Source organism: Dendrobium catenatum, unplaced genomic scaffold (assembly GCF_001605985.2).
Source record: "Dendrobium catenatum unplaced genomic scaffold, ASM160598v2 fragScaff_scaffold_1025, whole genome shotgun sequence".
Lineage (NCBI taxonomy): Eukaryota > Viridiplantae > Streptophyta > Magnoliopsida > Asparagales > Orchidaceae > Dendrobium > Dendrobium catenatum.
Genome location: NW_021319487.1, coordinates 190,260 through 214,187, shown reverse-complemented (window position 1 = coordinate 214,187; position 23,928 = coordinate 190,260). Strand labels below are relative to the sequence as shown.

The window sequence follows — 23,928 nt, the reverse complement described above, 5'->3', positions numbered from 1 at the left end:
ATCAAGAAATGGTTTGAGTGAACAATATTATCTCTATAAAGATTCTATGAAGTAAGTGATTGATAAAATCATCACTCATATGAAGATCTTAGCTGTCTAAAAAAGCCTCAAAAAGCATAGGTTGCAATACATCAAAGCATGTCTCAAAGATGCATAAACAACTAAGTTTTCTATAGAGGACATGCTTATTTCAAATGAAAAATAAGCATCAAGCTCATACAATAATCTCAACTTCATATTAATACATATGTTTAGTCTGTACAACCATAGTCAATAGGTAATGGAGGTCAGAAAGAATATTGTCTGACGATGGAGGTCGAAAGGACCATTGTATAGCGACGGAGGTCAAAAGGATTATAGTCGGTGGGCGACGAAGTTCATAAAGATAGTTGTCTAATGATAGAAGTCAGAAAGATTGTAAATGGCGGGTGACGGAGGTCAGAAGGATTATAGTCAGCAGGTGATATTAGTTAGAATGACTGTTGTCTAGTGAAGAAGGTCAGAAGGAATATTGACCAGCGGAAGTCTGGTGTCGGGTAGAAATCAGGAGACAGACGGAAGTTCGGTGTTGGATAGAAGTTTGAGAAAAGTTCGGCGAGAAGCAGAAGTTTAGCATTAGGTAGAAATCTAGCATTGGGTAGGAGTATGATGATGGGGTAGAAGTCTAGCAATGGACAAAAATTCGGTGATGGGTAAAAGTTCTACGTCGGGTAGAAGTCTGATGCAAGTCCGACGATGGGCAGAAATCTGACAAAGGGCGGATGTCTAGCGTCTGATAGAAATCCAACGACCGGCAAAAATATGGTATTGGATAAAATTATGGTAATGGGCCGAAGTTTGATATTAGTTGGTGGCCCGACAGAAATTCGGTGTCAATTCATGGCCAAGTAAAAATTCGACGTCGGTTGGATGCTAGGAGGAAGTCCGGCGTCAGTCGATTGGCGAGTGGAAGTCTGATAGTGTCGAGAAGTCTGGAGGCAAGAGAACTCAGGTTTCTCTTCTTCCTTCTCCTCCTTTCTCTTCCTTTCTTGGCCTCTTCTTCCTCCCCCTTGGGCCTCCCTTTCTATGAGAAATAAGGGTCTATTTATAATTTTCTAAGAGTGGCATAACTAGTAAATAGAGGGAAGATCAAGGATAATTTAATAGTGGTTTGAATGGACAGTCAATGTTGAATCCCTTAATCATGAATTGTTTACTGTGCATTTGAATGCCTTAACGATATCAGAATTTGAAAATCTTGGGCTCGTTTGATTCATCTTGTTGATCTGCACATTCGACTAGAAGCATGCCACATTTGGAAACTATTTAGTTATCAAAATTATGGATTGAACATTCCAAATGCGCTTAGGGTCTTTGATTTGGACTCATTTGAGCTTGGATTGAGTCGAATTTGGCGTCGTTGGGTTTGTATTTTCGAGTAGTTCGACTATAAGTTTGCTGAAATATGAGTGGAACCCTGTATACAATAAATGCAAAACTCATCTATGAAATATGAGACAAATTAACTAATTCTATTCATGTAAATGAATCATTAATGTTTTATTTTTCGTTTGAGATAGTTCTTTTATTATTTTTAAATATAAATTTTTTTAAAAAAATTGTTCAAAAAAAGTAATTTAGAAAATAATAAATAAGTTGTTCCAAATAAAATCTAAATTAATATATATCAAGTTCATTTAAATTTAAATTTTGAACAATTGGTGTTTGTCCAATAATAGGTATAATATCTAATTCCTTCGAATCGCTTTAATACTTTCCCTGTTTAACATCATTGGATATAAAGAATATCGCTTTAAAATTAGAATTTCTATTCGTTAGTTTAATTGATTGCTGAGATACCCACAACATATCCGCGCGCAGTTAATTCGAGCGTATCTATAACCATAGGTGACACAATCTCACCATCCCAGCGATCAGATAGATCTCTTACAAATTATCGCGTTATTTAGCGAAAAGAGCTCTTCAATATCTCGTGCGAGAAAATAAACGACACGGAAATAAAAGGAAAGGTTTTTGTTTTTTTTTTTTTTTTTTTTTCGAAGAAAGGGAAGTTTTGCTTATTATTTGCTTTACTGCCTTTTATTCTGTCTCCGGACTCTCCCAGTCCCAGCTACGCTCATTATTTACAAACACCCAACAATTCGACCAGGATAAGAACTCCCAGTCGTATCCCTTGCTAACGCCAGGCTGGCAACTAACGTGGGTCCCACCAGCAGCTGCATCAGAGGAGCGTAATCCTTTATTGAAATGTCGTTTTGTGTGGAGACAAATAAAGAAAGCTCGACACGGGAGAAATTTCACGTTATAAGTCGAAGCGCTTATGATTTAGTTCTAATTATAAGCCAAAGCACTTATGAGATAACTACATGGACTTATCACGCGGTCCGTACGAGTAAAAGGAGCTTGTATATAATGAAAGTCCCCACACGAAACCCAGCAGCGGTCTACCATCAGCCCCCCAATTTCGCCGATTTCATCTTGTCGTCCCTTCTTCTCGTTCTTTTTCTCTCCTTTGCCCTCGTTTTTTTCTAGGTAAACCTGCCGCTTTCTTTCGTCCTTTTCCTTCTGAATCGCATCAAATCTCCAGTCCAAGACGAGCTTTCCGTTGATTGATCGCCAGCTACTAGGATTTTACCGGTGAAAGCCGTCGTCCTGAGAACCCCAGCGGCAGCCGCCGACGCCGTCGTGATCGGGCCATGAGTTCTCTTAGCAGAGAACTCGTCTTCCTCATACTCCAGTTTCTAGATGAGGAGAAGTTCAAGGAGACGGTTCACAAGTAAGAATCTTCCGAATCCGCTCATCCTTACTGTTTATGCCTCCTTTTTTTGATCGGTTTTTGTTGGATTCCCAGGTTGGAGCAAGAGTCTGGGTTTTATTTCAATATGAAGCACTTCGAGGAGGCGGTGCTCGCTGGGAATTGGGAGGAGGTTGAAAGGTACCTTTCGGGGTTTACCAAGGTGGACGATAACCGTTACTCGATGAAGATTTTTTTTGAGATCCGGAAACAGAAGTATCTCGAAGCCCTGGATAAGTTCGCATCTTTACTTGGCTGTGGAAATTTTTCTTCGTCACAAATGGTTTGTACTTTTCAACCGTTTTTTATGTTTGGGTTTCTTGCTTACAGGAAAGAACGGGCGAAGGCTGTGGACATACTCATGAAGGACCTCAAGGTTTTTGCGGCTTTCAATGAGGACCTATTTAAGGAGATCACTCAGCTGCTAACCTTGGAAAATTTTAGGTATTCTTGTTGAATTTTAATTACTGGTGTTTTTGGTAGCTTGACAATGTGAAGAGGTTATCGGCTTTTGACCCTTCTCCTTTTTCTCTTATAGAGAAAATGAGCAGCTCTCTAAGTACGGGGATACAAAATCTGCTAGATCTGTGATGCTTTCAGAGCTAAAAAAGTTGATCGAGGCCAATCCTTTGTTCCGTGACAAACTGCAGTTCCCCAATCTTAAAAACTCAAGATTGAGGACGCTCATTAATCAAAGGTAGATTGCTTGTATGATGAAATGGTGACATTCCCTTTTGCATCTTGTGTTTACCAAGTGACCTTTTCTTTATGTTCGTGGACAGTTTGAATTGGCAGCATCAATTATGTAAGAATCCTAGGCCAAACCCAGATATTAAAACCCTGTTTTATGATCACTCTTGCTCCCAGCCAAATGGTGCGCGGGTAGCATCACCTGCCCCCCCAGTTATGAATGTGATGCAAAAACCAGGAGGATTCCCCCAACTAGGTCCTCATGCAGGGACTGGAGTTATTACGGTGAAATATGCATAACCTCTGTCTTTTTTTATCAAGAAACAGCGTAAGGGTGGAAAGCATGATACACATTTATGTTTCTTGTAGCAATTTCAGCCTCAAGCAACTGCTCTTCCAGGACAACTTACTGGTTGGATGGCCAATGCATCGAATGCTACTCCAATCTCACATCCAGCAATGTCGACTGGACCCCTTGGCCTAGCCGTCCCGCCCAATTCTGGTGCATAAATGCTTTTAGCATTCATTTATTATCAATGACAAGGCTTTTTTTTTGTTTTTTAATTGAGCTTTAGTTGACATATTTTTAGTCGTGCACATCTCCAATTCACAAGCATAAAGGTTATCATCTTGTTCTTTAAAGGTTTTTGTTTGTTCTTTTGATTGAAATTTCAAAATTCAATAATTTTTTTTTCATTTTGCTAATCTTATGCATGATTATAGTTTTTATACTGGCAAGATTATGTACTAGTAGATCTTACTCATCTTTACATTTAATTGTGCACAAAGGCATATATACAATTGTAGCTTATCTTTTTTGTGACCTATGCACTTATAGAATGAGAAAAGCATCAATCAGCATGTATTAACTTAATTTTTCTTTCACTATTTTAGCTACTATGTTGAAGCATCCTGCTAGCAACCCACATGTGGATTATCACTCAGCAGACTCAGAACATGTTCATAAAAGGCCACGTCCTATGGGAACATCTGAGGAGGTAAGCAAACGATTTTGTGCCCACATTTCATGTAAATTCCTTGAGATCTGTTCTTATAAACTGAAGTCGGCAGAATTATTACATCAGAAACAAGTAACCTCACTGATGAAAAAAAAATGAAGTAACCTCACTGATTATGAATGTATTTGTAGGCTTCCATACCTACCGCCCACTTACCAGTTGCATATGCTAGCATTTCTAGAAACCAGCATGGTATTGATGAGTTGCCAAAGAATGTTGCTGTAACTTTAAACCAGGGTTCTATTGTGATAAGCATGGATTTCCATCCTTCTCAACCAACACATCTTCTTGGTATTTTTTTTTACTGGTTCACATTTCAATTTTGTTATATTTAAAGTTCTTCTTAAAGCTTGTAAATTCACAGCATGAGTTTGATGTTGTTCTCTTGGTTCTAGTTGGTACCAATGTTGGTGATATTGCTATTTGGGAGGTGTCCTGCAGGGAGAGGCTTGTTCACAGAAATTTTAAGGTCTGGCAACTTTCTGCATGTTCAGCACTCTTCCAGGTAACCTTCCTTGTATTTCTAGTTGGCTAAGAGATTTTCTTGATTGTTTCTTGACAAACCTCATCTCCTCATCTTTTCCAACGGTTCAATAAGCAGTCTACTTTGGTTAAGGATCCTTCCATTTCTGTTAATCGTGTGCTTTGGAGTCCAGATGGCAATCAATTTGGTGAGATAATAGCTAGTTCTTTTTCCTTCGGTTCTCTTGAAGTATTGCATGGTGATTTCAGCATTATTGCATTAGAAAAAAAATGGAGAGAAGAAAATTTGTTGACTTTATTTGATGATTACCCTTTTCACTTCCAGGTGTTGCATACTCCAAGCACATCGTGCACTTTTACGATTTCAATGGCCGTGATGACCTAATACAGCATTTGGAGGTGAGTTCGAACAATTAATTTTTCCCTTGGCATTCATTACTATCAAATAATTTCAATGTTGAAGTCAAGTGTACTCTCCCTCCTTTGTGCTACATTAATTTGTTCTGTGAAAAAACCTATCTTATTAATAGATTGATGCACATATTGGTGGGGTAAATGACATTGCATTCTCACAACCTGGCAAGAAATTATGCATAGTGACTTGTGGAGATGACAAGACGATCAAGGTTTGCATGCTTTATCAAAAAATGTTCCTATAGTAAGCATTTTATTACATCTACTGTTAACAATCAACTATCTACAGGTCTGGGATGCTGCTACAGCTGAGGTTCTGTATACCTATGAAGGTCATGAAGCACCGGTTTATTCAATATGTACACACTCAAAGGAAAACATTCATGTAACATCCATTTCATATTTTAGCTATTATTTTTACTAGATTTAGAACTTTAGTGCTTCTTTGTATCATACCTGAACTTCCTCTATTTATCTGTCCTAGTTTATCTTTTCAACCTCCCTTGATGGGAAAATTAAAGCTTGGCTGTATGATAATGGAGGCTCTAGAGTGGATTATATTGCTCCTGGTCATTGTTGTACTTCCATGGCTTATAGCGCTGATGGAACAAGGTTTGCTATATGGACTATTATTTTTATAGGTTTCTTGATCTCCTTTCATTTAATGTGCACTATCTTTAGAATTGAATGGGAAAACATTGGTTAAGATATTTCTTGATGCATTTCATGTTTAGGCTGTTCTCCTGTGCGAGTAGTAAAGATGGAGATACATATATTGTTGAATGGAATGAGAGTGAAGGCTCTGTAAAGAGAAAATATTCTGGTTTCTGTAAAAGGTCAATTGGGGTGGTGCAATTTGATACCACAAAAAGTCGATTTTTGGCTGCTGGAGATGAGTTTATGATCAAATTTTGGGACATGGACAATACTAACCTTCTGACAACAACTGATGCAGATGGTGGATTACCGGTATGTATAGTTTTTCATAGTTTCATTCTTAGATTTCTAAAATTATAATCTTATTTTAGTGTATGGTACTGCACACAGGCTTCTCCACGGATTCGCTTCAACAGTTTAGGGTCACTTTTAGCTGTTTCAACTAGTGACAATTGTATCAAGATCTTAGCCAATGTTGAGGGATTTCAACTGCTGCGATCCCTTGAAACTCGGTTGTATGGTGCTTCCAGATTAGTTGCTGAGGCAAAGGTGGTTTAATCTTCACGATGTGTCTTCTTTAACGTTGTCTTTTTTGTTTGTTTTACTATCTACTCATGCTACTGGGATCCATGATTCTGCAGGCATCCACCCTTAGTCCCTTGGGAACTGTCAGTACTGTTCCAGGAACTAGCACTGCTGATGCTGATCGTAGCACACAAGTAGCTCAGGTTGGCGCATTGGTAACATTGAATATTTTGTTCTTCTGTTTTTTTTTTTTACACTTCTTCTTTATTTTAATTTTAATTAATAATGAAAAAAATATACACTGCTTGAAGATAACCAAAAGCTCTTAAACTGCAGCAAAGTGGTGATAATCGTACTATTGCTGATGTCAAACCCCGAATTGTTGATGAGTTACTAGATAAATCCAATGTTTGGAAACTCGCTGAAATCACTGAACCATCTCAATGCAGCTCTCTAAGGCTTCCTGATAATTTATTAACAGTCAAGGTGAGAAACACCTCTGTTCTTGACTCTTGATATTACGTAGTTAACATGATGCGACTATATCTATTGACTTGCTCCACACAACTTTTGACATTTTTGCAATGGAAAAAAATTATTTGAAAGTTTTCACGTAAGCTGATACTTGGTTAGTTCTTGTTGATATTTGATTCCTTTTTTATAGAATCTTTGAAACTTGTTCTAAACGAAGCAGTTCTTCACGATTCTTTCACTAACTAAAGCTTTCCATCTTGTCCTCTGTCTCAACTCCTCTAGCTTTTGCATCTTTTTTCTCTTTCTTGTATTAAACACCATTTTTATCTGAGGTCAAAGTTCTAACTTTGAAGTTTTTTTCCTTTCTTATTTTTTTATAATTGTTTTCTTTACTTTCATAACCTTCCTTGCTTGATTGTTGCATCTATGTAAATATATTCTATTTAGGGGCTATTTGGTTAACTGACAAAAGAAATGTAATGTAAAAAGAATATAGTGTAAAAGAAATGCAGTTTAAAATGAATACATTAGAGTTGTTTGGATGAGTGTAAAAGAAATGCATGAGATTCCTTTTTTTCTTTTTGGCATGAAGTAAAATGAATACAATGTAAAGTCTACAGAGTGGTGATTGGTGGCCGGCAAAAACAGTCGAACGCGGAAAGTCACTGATGAAGGCCGTGTTCAAAAATCGATGGCGGCCGGTGACAACGATGACGGTGGCAGGAGGTGGCAGCTGATGGCAGCTGCGGGTGGCGACAGATATGGGAGGTTGGCAGCTATGTGTGTCGGCGGGTGGCCGGTGGCGGTGGGTCACGGGTGGTCGGAGGCAGCAGATGGATGGCGATGGTGGGGGCTGATGGCAGGCAACGACAATGGCGATGAATTTGTGGTGTATTTCGAAGTCGCCTACCTCTGTGAAATGTCAAATACATCAAAAATGAACTAGATGAATTCCACATACACCAAAATTTTATAGTGAATTTGTTTTACTTCAAACTAAACATCAATATTCTCAAAAATCCTGTTTTTTAAATATTTTACACCCATTTTACTTCAAACTAAATATCCTCTTGTCTAATTAGCTTAGTATATATATTGATGAATATCTTGGTTTCCTTGGCTCAATATCACAATATAAGACATTTCCAATCTTTCAACTATAGTTCATCTAGAAATGGTGGATGGCAATTTTATTGAAATTATTTTAAGCGTAAAACTTGGTTAGCTAAAAGTTGCTACTCAATACGAAATTAATACTCCATTGACTGTTTTAGAAATGTTTAAAATTGCGTAATATGAGGCTCGCTTTGAGGCCCACCTCAGCGCAATTCCAGTGAAAAAAGTTTCGAGGCTTACGACTCAAGATTTTTTTATGATGCTTACGCCTTAGCTTGGTTGAGGCCCGCCTTGAGGCGCGCCTCGCCTTACTAGCGTGAGGCGTACACCTCAACCGATTTATATATTTTTTAATTAAAACTTACCAATCATAAACTAATGCCTCTAATAAATCACGCCTTCATGCACCCCCAAGCCGCAACAACTTCCTCTCAACAGCCTCGACATCTAGCCCACCACCTTGGTCGTAACCACCACCATCATAACCACCATCGAGAACCACTTAAAAGCCGCACACCACCACCACTTCCTCTTATAAAAATTTTGGAGTATTATTCTCATCTTTATATTGATGACAAAATTTTTATGAAAAAAAAATGATGATTTAAATAAATGAAGAAGAAACAGATTGAGAGGCATTGAATTCCACAAGATGAGGCAGGGGAGAGATCAATTTGTTATGATAAGACTCAAATAGACCACCTCATTGATTACAGTTCAGATGATTTCTGAGTTGTTGTCAATTATGTAAGCTTTTTTTTAGGAATTGATTGTGGATGAGTAGGGAACTAAGAAAGAAGGAATTTGGAGCTGAACTTAATGTTATAGGATACTTTTACATGATTCCTATATTTCATGTTATTTTGTTCTTGTAATTTTTTGATTTTAATTCTATTTTATGCAATTTATCACTTGTCATTTTACATCTTATACAATTTTTTACTTCATATGTATGTCAATTTGTTATTTCATAATTCAATAGAAAGTTAATATGTCATTCTTTAACATATTATTTGAGTATTATATAAAAATGACTTTTAACATTTATTTTTACTGGACGCAATTTTTGGATTTTGAGGCTTACGCTTTAGAACGCCTTGAAGCTTATGCCTCGCCTAACTAATGAAAAAATGCCTCAATGCCCAATTGCGCAATTTTAAACCTTGGTTTGCTCATAGTTTTAGTAATGCGGAGATGTTTTTTTTTTTGTGAATTCTCCATTAACTTTGGAAGCATGTAAGATAAACTTATTTGATATTTCAAAGTCCTGAGAGTTTGATCATAAATCTTTTTTCTGGTTAATGTTTAAGCAGCTCGCTGTTTTGTGGACTTAATATAGATAATATATGCTGCTGCTGTGGAAACTGATCTACATTATTTGCTCAATAAGGATTAGAAAAGATAAAGATGGTCTTATGCATGAATTCAACATAGGTGGCTTCGCTACCTGATACCCATACAACTTTGATGGCATTTTTCATCAGCCAAATATGAATTCCAAGCCATGTTCTTAACATTCTGTTTGTTTAATGTCATAGCATGTCATTTAATTAAGGAAATGCAAATATGTGTTAGTTATTTGGATAGGATTATTTTATTTATTAAACCAGGAACCAATTTTTGAAGTAATGCTACATTAGACAATGGCATCACTCTGTCTAGTTAGTCTATCGAGTTATGCGCATTCAACATATAGAGAAGTTACATTCATGTATCAAACCAGGGGAAAAAACATTCTAATTGTTTCACATAATTCATGTAATTCATTTAAAAGGTGTTTGAGATGATTTATAAACATATCAATATGTACAATTGGTAGATGAGTATAACGACATACCAGTTGTCTTGATTGATTTAATAAAAAAATATAATAACCTTTCCTCCAACATGAACAATCAAAGAATTTAAATCCAATAAAATTTGTTTTTACACCAAAATATAAACGAAACATATTTCATCAAATGAAAATATTAATCTCCTTCCTATGATGCAAGCATGATGATACTATTATTTGATTCTTTAAGGTGCCTATCTAATAACATCAAAATCATAAAATTAATGTGCATGAGTTTGCAAAGATAAAAACACAGTGGGAAAAATCTACCCACTATGCCCTAAACAACAAAGAGTTGGCATATTTTATGATCAATAACACGGTAGAGGATAGGATATACTGCAACTATTGTAATTATTGCATCAACTAGAATAATTTTATTTAGTAAAAATTATTAAAAAAAACAAGCATTAAAAAGTAATTATCATGCAATAGAGGCCATAAGTAGCATATGCAAAATGATAGAATTTAAAGAAATTGTTAAAGAGATTTTTTATCAAATATAGCATTTATCTAACTTTAATGGTATCTTGAATATAGAGAAAGATCATAGTCAACTCAGTAGAGTCCATTCAACCCCATTCAAATAGTTGTCACTCTGAATATTGGCATGTCGGCCAAATAGTCACTAGTATATTAGTCAAAATAGTACTACCAACAATCACATCCATATCTAACCAGCATAATTATATATGCATGATATGTTATGAGTATTGGGCAACAACAAAAGGTACATTGCCTATATTCATGTATTTTATCTATCAACATAACTCGAAACAAATGGATTTAATTATATCACAATGATATCAAGGATATGAGTTCTAAGGCTATATGACAATATAAGTAATAATGAAATCAACGTAATTCATGCACAATTATAAATATGATTAACTGATTTCCACACAGTCATAATAATGATCACGATTAGAAGTAATAAACTGCATATGAAGTAATACATATAAATGATATATATATATATCCTACACAAATGTCAATAGAACAACCCTAATGAGGAAGAGAATATCTTTATTGCTCAGTGAGTAAGCATCCCCTATCTCAAGTTAAAATATTTGAATCCAAGATTGCTCTTTTAGCTCATTCGATCAAGTACCATTTTTGTTCAAAAGGAAACCCTTGATTTGAACTATTTAAATCAAACATATTAGCTTGCATGAAATATATCAAAATCATTTATTTTACTTTTCAAGAATCTAAATTATCAATCATTTGCTTCATCATTAATATTCCTTAAAATATGACATTAATAAAAATCATTAGTCATAGATCTATCTTGAATTTCATAATTTTATCATTTCATGTTCATTTTCTCATAGTTAGATTAACTCAAAAAAGACTAACTTTAGAAAAAAATAGGGATTTCTCAACTATAAAACGTAATATTTATACCTTCTATCATCATGTATCATTTATTCAGAAGTAAAATATCTTCAATTGAATTTATAAGTTGAATAACATTGATCAATTTATTTAGGTTAAATCATTTATCTACTTAGCAACCACCCCCCTTAATGTAGTCTCTCTATTGCTTATAGAGTCCCTTTTTTTAAGAGCCATCCAACGCTGGAGCCAACTAGCATCAAGGAAAAGTAGTTAAGTAGGTAAGTTGGAGGACGTAATTGGATTAACTTATTTGTGAATTCTCTGGCAAAGACTTACCCAACAGAGAACAATCATCAAGAAGAAGTAATACCGTCTTCATATTCAATATTGACTTTTAAGTAGGGATGCTGAAGGATAAAGATAAGAAGGAAAGGCAACACTAAACCTCTCTCTCCATCATTGCTTGCTCTTGCTCATTGTTATTTGCCCTGTCTTTCTCACTTGCCTGTTTTCCTGCTCTATTTGGCTTTCTTTCTCTTGCTTTATTTAGTGAGAACTTCAAACATTTGGGATTTTTTTTAGATATTTTATTGATTTACATTTCATCTGCACTTACATTCCCTTTAATCACTTAAACCTATTGTAAAATTCCCTTTTGAGCTCTTACACTACTCACCTTTTATGTCTTGATCCTGCAACATGAGTATTGTGCTTATTTGTATATTTTTTATCGTATTTGAAGAATATCATATTAAGTAGATACATTTTTATATCCCCACAAAATTATATGTTCTTGTCATTTTGTTATTCTTCTTATATGTCTATTTATAGCCTCTTATATATAGTCAATAATAAGCACCAAATATTTATTCTCAATATAACATCCAAAATGGTTAAGCCATAGTCATCAGCCCCCCATTCCTTGGTTCTCTCACTCTCATCATTCCTTATAATGTTGTTCCAATTATGTTGCCTATTAGGCTATTGTCACACTCTACCTGCTTATTTCATTCAACCACATGTTGCGCTCCTTCGAATACGATTGGTTGCGCTTGATCGCATGTGCTTGCATGTACTTGTTAGCCGTGCGCACTCCCACTTGCCCACTCTCCTCGCATGTATGTCTTACTCTCCTACGCTTGCTTGCTGCAACATCCTTACCTCACTAGTGCCCTAATAACAATTATGCCCAATCTCAATGCTCGACCTCATTCCATGGGTTCTCCTTCATTGTTAGACCTAGTTTTTGCAGCTTTCACTCATGTCCATTATTGGAGTTCTTAGATTCTTTCTTCTCTTAGTGTCATGACTTTTTTCTCTCATCTTACTCAAATAAATCCCAACAGGATCACTATGAAATTCAATTGTACTAACTGTCCTGTGGTTGAGGACTCGTTAGTTCTCACACAAACTCTATCATCTTGATGCTTTTCCTCAATATAATAGTGAAAAATACATTGTCAAGTTTTCTAAATGACAACTGTCTGATTATGCCATCCTTATTTGGTACTTAATGGTTTTGACTTGAGCCTTCAATTGCATCAACTATCATGTTTGAAGATTCAATTATTGTGAGATTTTTTTTTCTTTCCACCTAATTTAAGGAGAGTAATATTTCTTTTGTTTACAATTTCTCTTTGAGATATTCTCCCTTTAATAAATTGATAAGCAAATCTTGGAATACTATTACACTTTGCAAGAAAAATGGTATAAGTTATTTGAATACTTCCCCATCATGATTAACTTGACTATTTAGAAGAATCAAAACTAATAATTTGCCAAAATTTTCTCTGGTACGCACTCCTCTCTTCAAGATGTACGATCTCAGTTAATAGCCATCTCCACAATGCCTAATATTGTGACCAATTTCTCTCGATTCTTTGCATTACTAAGCTCTCTATCTCTCAATCTTAGGTTTTTGATTAATCAGCTTTGGCAATTCTCTAGAAGTGGTGGGACAATCAGGGACCTAGTGGCAAGACTAATGGCGGTCATCACCATGTCCATAATATATTTTCTCCTTGCCCTTGTTGTAGCCCACTAATCATCCTACTGAACATATTTTGGAGGTGTTTGGCTACGTTCTCTTCTAGATCTATTGTTATTTCTCAACAAGACTATAATCTATTGGTTTAAAAACCAATCTCTACGTCTTATTCTTGGATCTATTGCAGCTGTCTCTACTAGGACGCCCAAGGTTTTAGATTATGGTGTCAAGTAATCACCACTTATTTTCAAATTTTACATGTTCTCTCTGCCACCTATAATTATTGTTGATGGTTTCACATTCTCTCAGTTTTGAAAAGGGCATTGCATATCCTTCAAAATCTTTATATTGTTTTCAAAGCTTTGGTTCTGTATGTACATACTTTCCTATCAATTTATTGTATATTCCATGGTTACGAAGACTCATAATTGGTTAGTAAACTTTTATCCCTCTCATTGTGTTTTCTTTGATCTTAAGTTGAGAAAAATGATTAATGGAGGTATTGAAGCTAGCTGCATCTACTTCTATTCTTTTTGCCTCTATTCTATGACTACCACATATCATTGGCACTGTTAGTTGGGTCATCCTACTCTTGATAGACTTCAAAATTATTATTTTTTCCCTGCTTCTCTTCAAATTTGAATATCATGCTTGCTAAATTCAATGGGTATCATTGTGTTTTGTTTCCTTCTTTTACTTGTTATTGGCATTGGCCTTTTGATCTTTTCCACTCCACTCAGTCATTTGTGGCCCTAGTCTGATTATTACAATCTTAGGCTTGTAATGTTTTGTCACATATATTGATGATTATTTTAGGGTTATTTGGGTCAACTTTGATCGGATGTCCTACGTGTATTTCAAACACTTCATCTAGACAAAGTCTAATTCTCTAAATTAATCAATTTTTTATGCACTAATAATGCTTTGAAATTTATGGAATCTCAATTTTAAATTATGTTCTATAATGTTATTATGCATCTAACTTATTGCCCCTACACATCTTTACAAAAATTGTGGTTGAGAGCGAAAATTTATGTTTGCTTGATGTTGCTCTAACTTTAATGTTTCATATGAACATTTAGACCATTTACATGATATTTATATATACTTGGATCAATGCTACTTTTCATGAGATCACACCCTTTCCTCAACCTCTTCATTCAAGCCATCTATGCCTCATGTTCCTCTACCTCTAGAACCTCCTCTTCATTACGTCTACACCATCATATGTTTACCCTCACAACTACCTTGATCTTATCAAAACTTTCATCCATATTATTAGATTCAAATGAGCATCCACTTGATGATAAACTCACTTATCTCTATTGACTAATTAGCCTAAGAAAATTTAATCATGTATTATTCATCTTGATACTCTCATATAACATCTGATCATCTATCCCTATTTTCATAAAGTTAGTTTATCTTTTATCTTTTATACCAATCCCTATGACATATCTAAAAGCATTGCAAAATATTCTCTATAAAGAGTCTATGGACGGTTTCTTTACTTGTTCACTATACATGATATTTGGTCCCCTCTCCCTTTTTTGGAGGCAAACTAATTGTTTATTGTTGGATGTTCAGAGGCAAATTTCGTCCGAATGGTTCCATCGATTAATATAAAACTTGGTTGGTTGCCCAAAGATTCACTCTGTTCTACATGATAAATGATCTTGATATGTTTTCCCCAGCTTTTAGGCTTAATTCCATTCAAATTCTCATCTCAGTTGTCATAATAAATGGATGTCAGTAATGTCTTCTTTTGTAATAATGTTCAAGAGAATAGTTATATAAAGCTTATGGCCTTAAAATAGAGTCTATGCGCCTAACAATTTTTATAAGGTTTCTTGTTGAAATTGGTCATCATAGTAGCAACAAAGTTACTCCATCTTCATCAAACATGCTACCTCAGGCTCTATCATAATTGTGTATATTGATGAGTTTTTATTCATTAGAAATTATCATACCAGCATCTCTAAAGTTAGAGCACTACCTATAAATTTTTTTTATCCCGAAATATTTAGAAGGACCAAAATATTCTCTTGGAGTTAAATTAAGTTTAATTGGTATCATCTCAAAGAAAACATGCCGCAGATTTCTTTTATTAAACTAGTTATATTGGGTACACTGATTGATACCCTTAATGAGATTCAAATTATGTTTGATAACTATGGATGACCAATCTTAGTATTGAAGATTAGTTAGCAAGTTGATTTATTATTTGACTTTTATTAGGACTAACATTTAATTCGATGTTGAGATTGTCAGCCAATACATGCAAAATAAAAAGCAAAAGTATTGGAAAGTTGTTTTGTAAATTCTCAAGAACATATAAAAGTCTCTTGGAAAAAAGTATTATTCCAAGATTGAGCACTTGAATACTGAAACATTCTCTAATGTTGATTTTGTTGGCTCTATTAAAGATGAGAAGTCTACTTGAGAATGTTGTATTTTTGTCAAAGGTAACTAATTCACTTGAAAAATTAAGAAACAAAATATTGTGCCTCAATCTCATGCAAAAGCTAAATACAATGCTATGACTCACTTGGCATATTAAATGACGTGCATACAAATTCTTTAGAGAATTTGGTTTTCTATTAATCAACCTACGATAAGTTGCTATGACAACCATGCCACCATTTATATTGTATGCTATTTTTCATGAACAATTTAAACACATAGAATGTGATTGTGATTTCATACAAGATGTCGACGAACATGTTTTTCTTTTAGAATAAATGACATATATCATTATTATCAAGCCTCTAGGACATGCCTTCCACAATTTTTTGCTTATGTAATTATTTTAAAATAAGTGAGATTATTACTCATGCTTAATATTATAGAATTAACATATATTTCTTTTTTGTATTTTTCATTATGCCTCTTTATAAGCTTCTCATTCAAACAATAATACAAACCACATCTTTCTTCTCAATAATGATTAAAGGTTTATTTGGGATCTTTTTTTCAAAATTATATCAAGTACCAGATAAAATGTGTTTTGTTAAATACCTTTTATTTTTCATCATTACATTCATTTATTAAGCAAAATTTTGGTGTTTTTAGTTTTGTCAAAGTAGATTTTTCTCCTCAGCTCCATGTCTTTGATAGGAAGTGCTTGTAAAAATCTTATTTCTCTTTGGCTGAAATTAAATTATAGCAATCCGAAACACAATCTCCAAGAGGAATTAAGAGAAATAATAAGAAAAAACTCTTTTTAATTGATGATATACGGAAAAAACAACAAGATACAATGAATCTTCTCATGTAGAGGGAGATCCAGCTCTCCCAAATCCTTAGCCGCCAGTTAGAGCCTAAAACTCCCTAAGCACAATCTAAATTCAGCAAATAACATCATAATCTTGAAATCACCCTATTGATAGCCTTAAATAGGCTCCCCTAATTCCCTCCCTAATCACCCCCCTTTTCCTAAATAAATTTTTCTCATATTTGAATTCAAATCAGATCACTTGCCTTAAATGATTCCCTCCCAATTATAATCAAAACTTTCATAAATAATTCCCCTTTGATTCCTCATTCCTTTCCCTAAATAATTTCCTCTTAGATTTTGAATTCAAATTAGATCTATTGTCCTAAATAATTCCCTTCCAATTGTAATTAAAATTTTCCTAAACAAATTTTCTTTTATTAAGAACCTTCGTAAATAGTTCTCTCTTTATTAGAAAATTTTCTAATTCCCTCCCAATCAAATCGGACCGTCCATCAATACTCCCCTCCCAAAGTACCACCTTGTACTCAAGGTGAATCAAGGAAACTGCTATCGAAGCACTGGACTGAAAATGGACTGTCACTGGGTCGAATGATACCTTCCTCCAGCATCTCCTTGATTAATCTCTTAATCTCTTCATTCCAGATTTAGGGATGATGATACAGAGGAGCATTGATAGGCGAGACTCCTTTCAAGATGATAGCATGCTTGCGTTCCTGCGGAGGAGAAAATTCCTGAACTATTTGGAACACGTCTCGATACTGTTGTAGGGGTGGCTGAATCATAACTTATGTTTTTATCTTCTTCCAATCTTTTTCTCCTTCAAAACTCTGCAATTTCATAAAAAATCCCACTCTTTCACCCTTTCCCCTCCTTAGAAATTGCTCCAAAGGTGGCATCTTCTCTTCTTCCCCCAACATCTCCACCACTTGATCTTCCTCTCTCCTTTTCGGATTAGGGTTTCCTCCACTCACTTGGTTGCCAGCAGCTCCCCCCGCCTTCGACGATGTCATTTTAGTTTGGAACTTGAGCATCTTCCTCATCATCTCTTTCATGATGGAAAACTTCTCGTCGATCTTCACATGGATTGCTGACAATTGCTTTTTAAAATCGGAAATCTTTTCTACAAAATCATATTTCAATTGTCTGATCTTCCCTTCCAGCACTTCTACCTTTTTTTTTCGCCATAGGTACCCGTATCTAGGCTCCAAGTAGCAAAAGAAATAGCTAAAAACAATTAATCTACTTTTCCAATAGCGAAAATTTGCAAGATGGAGAGAACAAACGCAACAAAAATCGGCGATGAAGACTTATATTTCAACCTAGGACATGGCTTTGATATCAATTTGATAGGAAGTGCTTGTAAAAATTCTATCTCTCTTAGCTGAAATTATATTGCAACAATCCCAAACACTATCTTCAAGAGGAATTAAGAGCAATAATAAGAGAAAACTCTTTTTGATTGATAATATACGGAAGCAAACAACAAGATATAATTGATCTTTTATTGGAGAGGAAGATTCAGCTCTCCCAAATCCCTAACCACCAGTTAAAGCCCAACACTCCCTAAGAACAATCTAAATTCAGGGAATAACATCATAATCCTGTAATCGCTCTATTGTTAGTCTTAAATAGGCTCCCCTAATTCCCGCCCAAATTAACTCCTTTTTTCTAAATAATTCCCTCTCATATTTGAATTCAAATCAGATATCTTGCCCTAAATAATTCCCTCACAATTATAATTTAAACTTTCTTAAACAATTTCCCCTGGAGTCCTCCCATTCCCTGTATAATTTCTTCTAGATTTTGAATTCAAATTAAATCTAATTAAGAACCTTCCTAAACAACTCCATTTTAATTCGGAAACTTTTTAATTCCCTTCCAATCAAATCTGTTGGTCCATCAATCTTCCTCTTTATGTGCTCACCTCAGTGCCTCCAACTTACTCTAGTATCTTAGACAAAATCATTACACCTCCAATGACTCTGACCACATGAACATTCCCTTTCACTTCCCCACTATTTGTGAGGTCAACTTCATTGTCGATACTGATGTGAGAGTAGTAATAGGAACCTCACTACTACCTTCTCCTCCCACCAGCTTCTAACAAGCTCTAATGAACACATAATAAAATGTCATCTACAGCTCTAGACTCATCTCAACTTCCTCCATGTAGCTATCAAGAGTATTCGACGTACAGTAGACTATTTTTTGACTCTAGAAGGCCACGAAAAAAGAATAAAACTAGCTAAAATAGAGAAGATTTTAACTTATTTATTCCATGGAATCCCCGATAGCATTTTTTTCCATTTTTCATTTATTCCACGTGTAAAAATGGTAAGGAATGGGTAAATATCACTTCTTTTTTCTTTTCTCATATATTCATTTCCTTGCACTGAATATGGGGACTTAAATGAATGGAGGATATATAGAAGTTGGTAGAAGTAAGCTAATAAAAATAGTTATGTGATCCCCTTCTATTGGAAAGGAGAAAGAATGAAAGGCACTAGAAAACTTATTCTAGTTCATTATCTTTCAAAAATGCACTTAGACCAAAGCTCTTCTCTTTTTTTTTTTTTTTAAATGAAAGCAACAAAATGCTAAGAATTAGATTAGTGGTGTAACTGAGTCAAGCTGACTGACTCATAAGCCGACTCGACTCGATAATAGGCTCGACGGTTCAAGCTTATCGAGCTCGCGAGTTGAATTCAAACATGATTTCAAGCTCGTTGGGCTTACCGAGCTCAAGTTCAAATGGCAAGACGCTCTAGTCGTAATCGAGCGACTCGCGAAATGTGAAACTAGGGGTGAAAGGCAGAATGTCAGAGGCGGAAGGAAGAACGGCGGATGCGGTGATTGGTGTGAATGATGTGCGAACAACAGAGTGACGGATGCAGGCCATGCGATATTGTTGGTGGACACGGAACTTCATGCAAATGGCAGATGTGGCGAGCGCAGGCCATGCGGCACTGCTTGCAGACACAGAACTTCGTGCGACAATAGAATGCGTCAGAACTGCGGCGAACAACGGATGCGGCGGACGCAAGCCATGCAGCATTGCTTGTGGACATGGAACTGTTGCTCGACAAGCTCGTTTTCGCCTGTCGAGTGGAGCTCGAGCTTGACTTTTGAGCTGGACTCGAGTTCGAGCTTGAGCTTGAGCTCGATATTTGACAGTCGAGTCTAGCTCGAACATCCCCTAACTCGAGCTCGACTCGACTCATTTGCACCCCTAAATTAGATTATTGAATTGACACTATGAAGAGGCCCTACTGCATACAGTGAGGTTGGCTTATAGGATAAAGCAACTATACAAGAGGTGCCTCCTCTGCTTGGTCTTACTAACTTTGGAGGTATCAACTAAAAGTGTAAAGCCCCCTTGATAAGTTAAGTAAGAGGTGATGAGATTCTTTGGGATAACTTTTTATTTTCTGTGGGGAAGAAGTATGTATTCAAAACGGCTGTGAATATTATATCTACTCAAATATATTCCAATTTTGGTGGTGGCTAACTTATGTTTCCTTAGCATTATATATTCCCTTTTTTTTAGTCACAGCATGTTCATCTCAAGGGTGAGGGATGGATAAGCTATTGAATGAGCAAGGCATGTATGGGCTCCGAAAATTCGGCCCCGGCCTCCGCCCGCTTTTCTTTTTTTATTCGGCGAGGGAATTTTAACTGATAAGTTCCGGGGTAAATTTTGGAAGACAGATGGGTTTGTAGATAAGACACTACCCAGAGATTTCGCCCTCATTTTGCGAGGACTTTATGATCTGAGTTCTGGTTTCCTATAGGCGCATGCCCCTATAGTTAATTACCCCTCCCAATAACGAGAGAGAACTTTCGATTAAGGCTAGTCGTCAATCAGATACGTATAGGATACGTGTTATCTGGCATATAATAGCAGCAATAGGTCTAGATTTGAAGTGTTTGGATATTTGGAAAGATTTAATATTTAAAATAGAAATTTCACCATCTTTCACTTAAAGCGGATGGTGGGGGAATTGATGATGGGCCCGATCAAGATCCCATGGTTCCGTCGTCCCGGGCCATCATGGTCCCTGGTCTACTTAGTCAGAGGAGGTAGTCGACCCAACCTGACAGAAGGATCCTTATCGGCAGCCATGGGTTGATTCATCCAAGGGGACCTTGTAGACTGGGGTTGAATGTTTGTCTAAGGGGACAAATTTGAATCCACCTTAGCTAACAGAGGGCTTTGTGCCCTATCGATCATATCCTATTGATTCATATCTAAAGGATTTAACGCCATTAAGGAGCGTATTGGATCTGGCTATAACGGCTATCTATGGTGTCATTTGGCGGCAAAACCACTCGGTTCAGAGGGCCCCGGGTCATAATCGTTTACCTGCAGTGCCATTTGGCAGTGAAATTGCAGATTAGAGGACATGTACCACGTCCTTATTGGCAAGAGATTGTTTGAGAATGGATCCTAGTGATATTTTCGACTAGGCATTTGGCTCTTTGTGAGCTAGAGTTTATTTGAATTTGTCCACCCTGATAGACTTTTGCGAAGGGTGGATGGGCTTTGCTTTAAGTGCTTGATAGTTTATTTCAATTTTAAATATTTTTGGGATTTTTGAGATTTTTGCGGAGTTTTGGATTTTTTGATTTTTATGAGTATTTTGGGTGGAGCTTTGGAGTATTTGAAATAGACTTTTGGGAGACAATTGAAAGTATTTGGGAACCCCTCTAGTTGAGATCTGCATTCAATACGGCCATCATTGGAGTGTTCGGGGTCATTTATCTTTTATTGATTGAATCTTGTCTACTCTATCGAATTATCGATAGAGGATCGGATTTCGTATGTTTTATGCCCTTATTAGTGAATTCGTATAGTTATAGACCTTTTAAGGCCTAATATGAATGTATTAAAACAAATATACCGGTCACCATCACTGTATACTTGTTTGATTGTTCAAACCCTGTCGACTTCTATTGACCCGTATAGAAGGATTAGGTTCAAACTTGAATTCACTTATCGACCCGCGCAACATCCCTAGACGTCACGTGTATACCAATAACACGTTCGCCGGGGCCCATGCGGGTGTTTGGGGGCATTTTATAATTGAACCCTGTCCACTCCTTTTATCTTCTTAGGAGAATCGGGTTTAAAATTTGATAACCCGCGCAGGATCAGCTTTGGAGTATTTGAAATAGACTTTTGGGAGACAATTGAAAGTATTTGGGAACCCCTCCAGTTGAGATCTGCATTCAATACGGCCATCATTGGGGTGTTCGGGGTCATTTCTCTTTTATTGATTGAATCTTGTCTACTCTATTGAATTATCGATAGATGATCGGATTTCGTATGTTTTATGCCCTTATTAGTGAATTCGTATTGTTATAGACCTTTTAAGGCCTAATATGAATGTATTAAAACAAATATACCGGTCACCATCACCGTATACTTGTTTGATTGTTCGAACCTTGTCGACTTCTATTGACCCGTATAGAAGGATTATGTTTGAACTTGAATTCACTTATCGACCCGCGCAGCATCCCTAGACGCCACGTGTATACTAATAACACGTTCGCCAGGGCCCATGCGGGTGTTTGGGGGCATTTTATAATTGAACCCTGTCCACTCCTTTTATCTGCTTAGGAGAATCGGGTTTAAATTTGATAACCCGCGCAGCATCCTTAGACGTCACGTGTGTACCAATAACACGCACGTCGGGGCCCATGCGGGTTGAAATTGTACTTTCTCCTTTAGTGTACATATGTGTATACAATTTATAGTGCACGTGTAGGGGTACTTTGAAATAATTGTAGACGCCTTCTATCCTCTTGCATAGAAGTTGCGGATCCGGTGGCGTGGCGTAGCAGCTTCTGAATAGAATTGTTCGCTGCTTCGTACAGGTAGACTGTCGTGCACTACTCGTTGCTTTCTGCGGGTGGATCGTAGTGCACTAACTAATCTCCTGCTTTAAGTTGTAGAAGCTCGTATATAGCTTGTTGCACATAAAACTAAACTTATCATTGTAACTCATAAACGCTTGATACTTGATATAATCACTTTGTATCTTGCTCGTGGACATTAGACTGGGTGCACTACGAATCTTCTACAGTGGCTCATGGAGACTTGCATTTGTTGTAGTCATTTGGTATTTGTTTGTTTGTAGAAGACATTTGGTATGTTATGGGTCTCCTATGATGTGTCTTCTATGAGAACCTGTAGGCATTTATACTTACTGCATCCCTTGTGCACTTGTAACTGATTCATATTTCTCATTCATTATTGATTGATTCTTCAAAGTAAATGATGTTTAGAACTTTGTCTAGCAATAATCTCTTGCTTGTAGGAGGTTGAGATATTCGCTAGCAGTCTGATTTATCAGTCATAGAAGCATCTTGGCCTCTAGTAGATTGTAGGGATGCCTCATTATTTGCTTATATATGAGTGTTGTCCATTCCCATTTAGGAATTGATTGGATTGAATGTTCGAATCATCATATCACATTAAATCCAAGCCCCCTTGTAGTTCTTTTGAATTGGATCTTTTTTTTTCCTTTGAGGTATCTTCTTCGAGTTGGATCGTCATTGGTGATAGAGATGTAGGAGTTTCCTTGTTTAAGACTCAATTTCTTCTTCTCTTTCTTTTTTTTTTTTTGTATGTGTTTGAGTCCAAATTTCATTCACACCTAAGTTTAAACTCAGTATGAGTCTCCTACATTCATTCAAATTTTCTGTCATCATGTTGAGTTCATCCAAATTTGAGTCCAATGCTTGCAAATTCAATTTTAGATTCATTTAGATCAATTGAATTAAGCTCATAAATCCTCACTTATCCTTTTGAGTTTGGCCAAGCTCAAGTCTTATGTAAGTTCAACAATCGACCCAAGTCTTTGCTCCTCTCATTTGAAGTTTACATTAAGCTCAAGTTAAGTCCTTGATAATTGTCCAAGTCTTTTATGTTCACTTGCAAGTTATAGTCAAGTCAAAATCTGATTCAAGTTCTAGTTCTTTGTTCATGTGCATGCCCACAAGTCCTCTGTTGTTTTCTGATTTGAGTTCAAGTCCGAGTCCAAAATGAGTTCAATCAAGTTCTCTTATATTTTTCAAATTCACTTGAGTTTTAAGCTCATTTTGTTCAAATAAGTCCAAGTCCAAACTCTTTTTTTTTTTCAAGTCCTTGGATTTTCAATTCAAATTTCGGCAGCCTCCCGGCGTCTCTCCCGTTAAGGGGAAAAAACCAAGAGGCCGCCTACCCGCCTCCGACGCACCAAGGGTCATGGGTTGGTGTTTGTGGAACAGCCAAGGCGGATGATATTTGTTTTTATTCCACGGGCACGCGCAAGGAAAGGCGTGCTTGGGGTTTTAAAAAGCATTTTTGTTGAA

At 36.2% G+C, this 23,928-nt stretch overlaps 1 protein-coding gene across 2 annotated transcripts in view; it reads left to right on the top strand.

Annotated features, from left to right (window-relative positions):
• Nucleotides 1-2,429: 2,429 nt before the first annotated feature.
• LOC110103852 (protein TPR3-like) overlaps nt 2,430-23,928 on the top strand; it is a 28,593-nt gene continuing 7,094 nt past the window's right edge. The window contains exons 1-18 of one of the 2 annotated variants that reach the window (XM_020832712.2): nt 2,430-2,776; nt 2,852-3,031; nt 3,125-3,238; nt 3,333-3,491; nt 3,577-3,769; nt 3,854-3,986; nt 4,379-4,482; nt 4,635-4,794; nt 4,899-5,008; nt 5,105-5,174; nt 5,312-5,385; nt 5,517-5,612; nt 5,690-5,785; nt 5,885-6,012; nt 6,135-6,369; nt 6,448-6,606; nt 6,699-6,785; nt 6,919-7,068. In XM_020832712.2, coding sequence (XP_020688371.1) covers nt 2,697-2,776; nt 2,852-3,031; nt 3,125-3,238; nt 3,333-3,491; nt 3,577-3,769; nt 3,854-3,986; nt 4,379-4,482; nt 4,635-4,794; nt 4,899-5,008; nt 5,105-5,174; nt 5,312-5,385; nt 5,517-5,612; nt 5,690-5,785; nt 5,885-6,012; nt 6,135-6,369; nt 6,448-6,606; nt 6,699-6,785; nt 6,919-7,068 — 2,328 coding nt within the window. In that variant the 5' untranslated portion in view covers nt 2,430-2,696. Of the gene's footprint in view, nt 2,777-2,851; nt 3,032-3,124; nt 3,239-3,332; nt 3,492-3,576; nt 3,770-3,853; nt 3,987-4,378; nt 4,483-4,634; nt 4,795-4,898; nt 5,009-5,104; nt 5,175-5,311; nt 5,386-5,516; nt 5,613-5,689; nt 5,786-5,884; nt 6,013-6,134; nt 6,370-6,447; nt 6,607-6,698; nt 6,798-6,918; nt 7,069-23,928 lie in introns of both variants that reach the window. The other variant, XM_020832711.2, reaches the window with a different exon arrangement.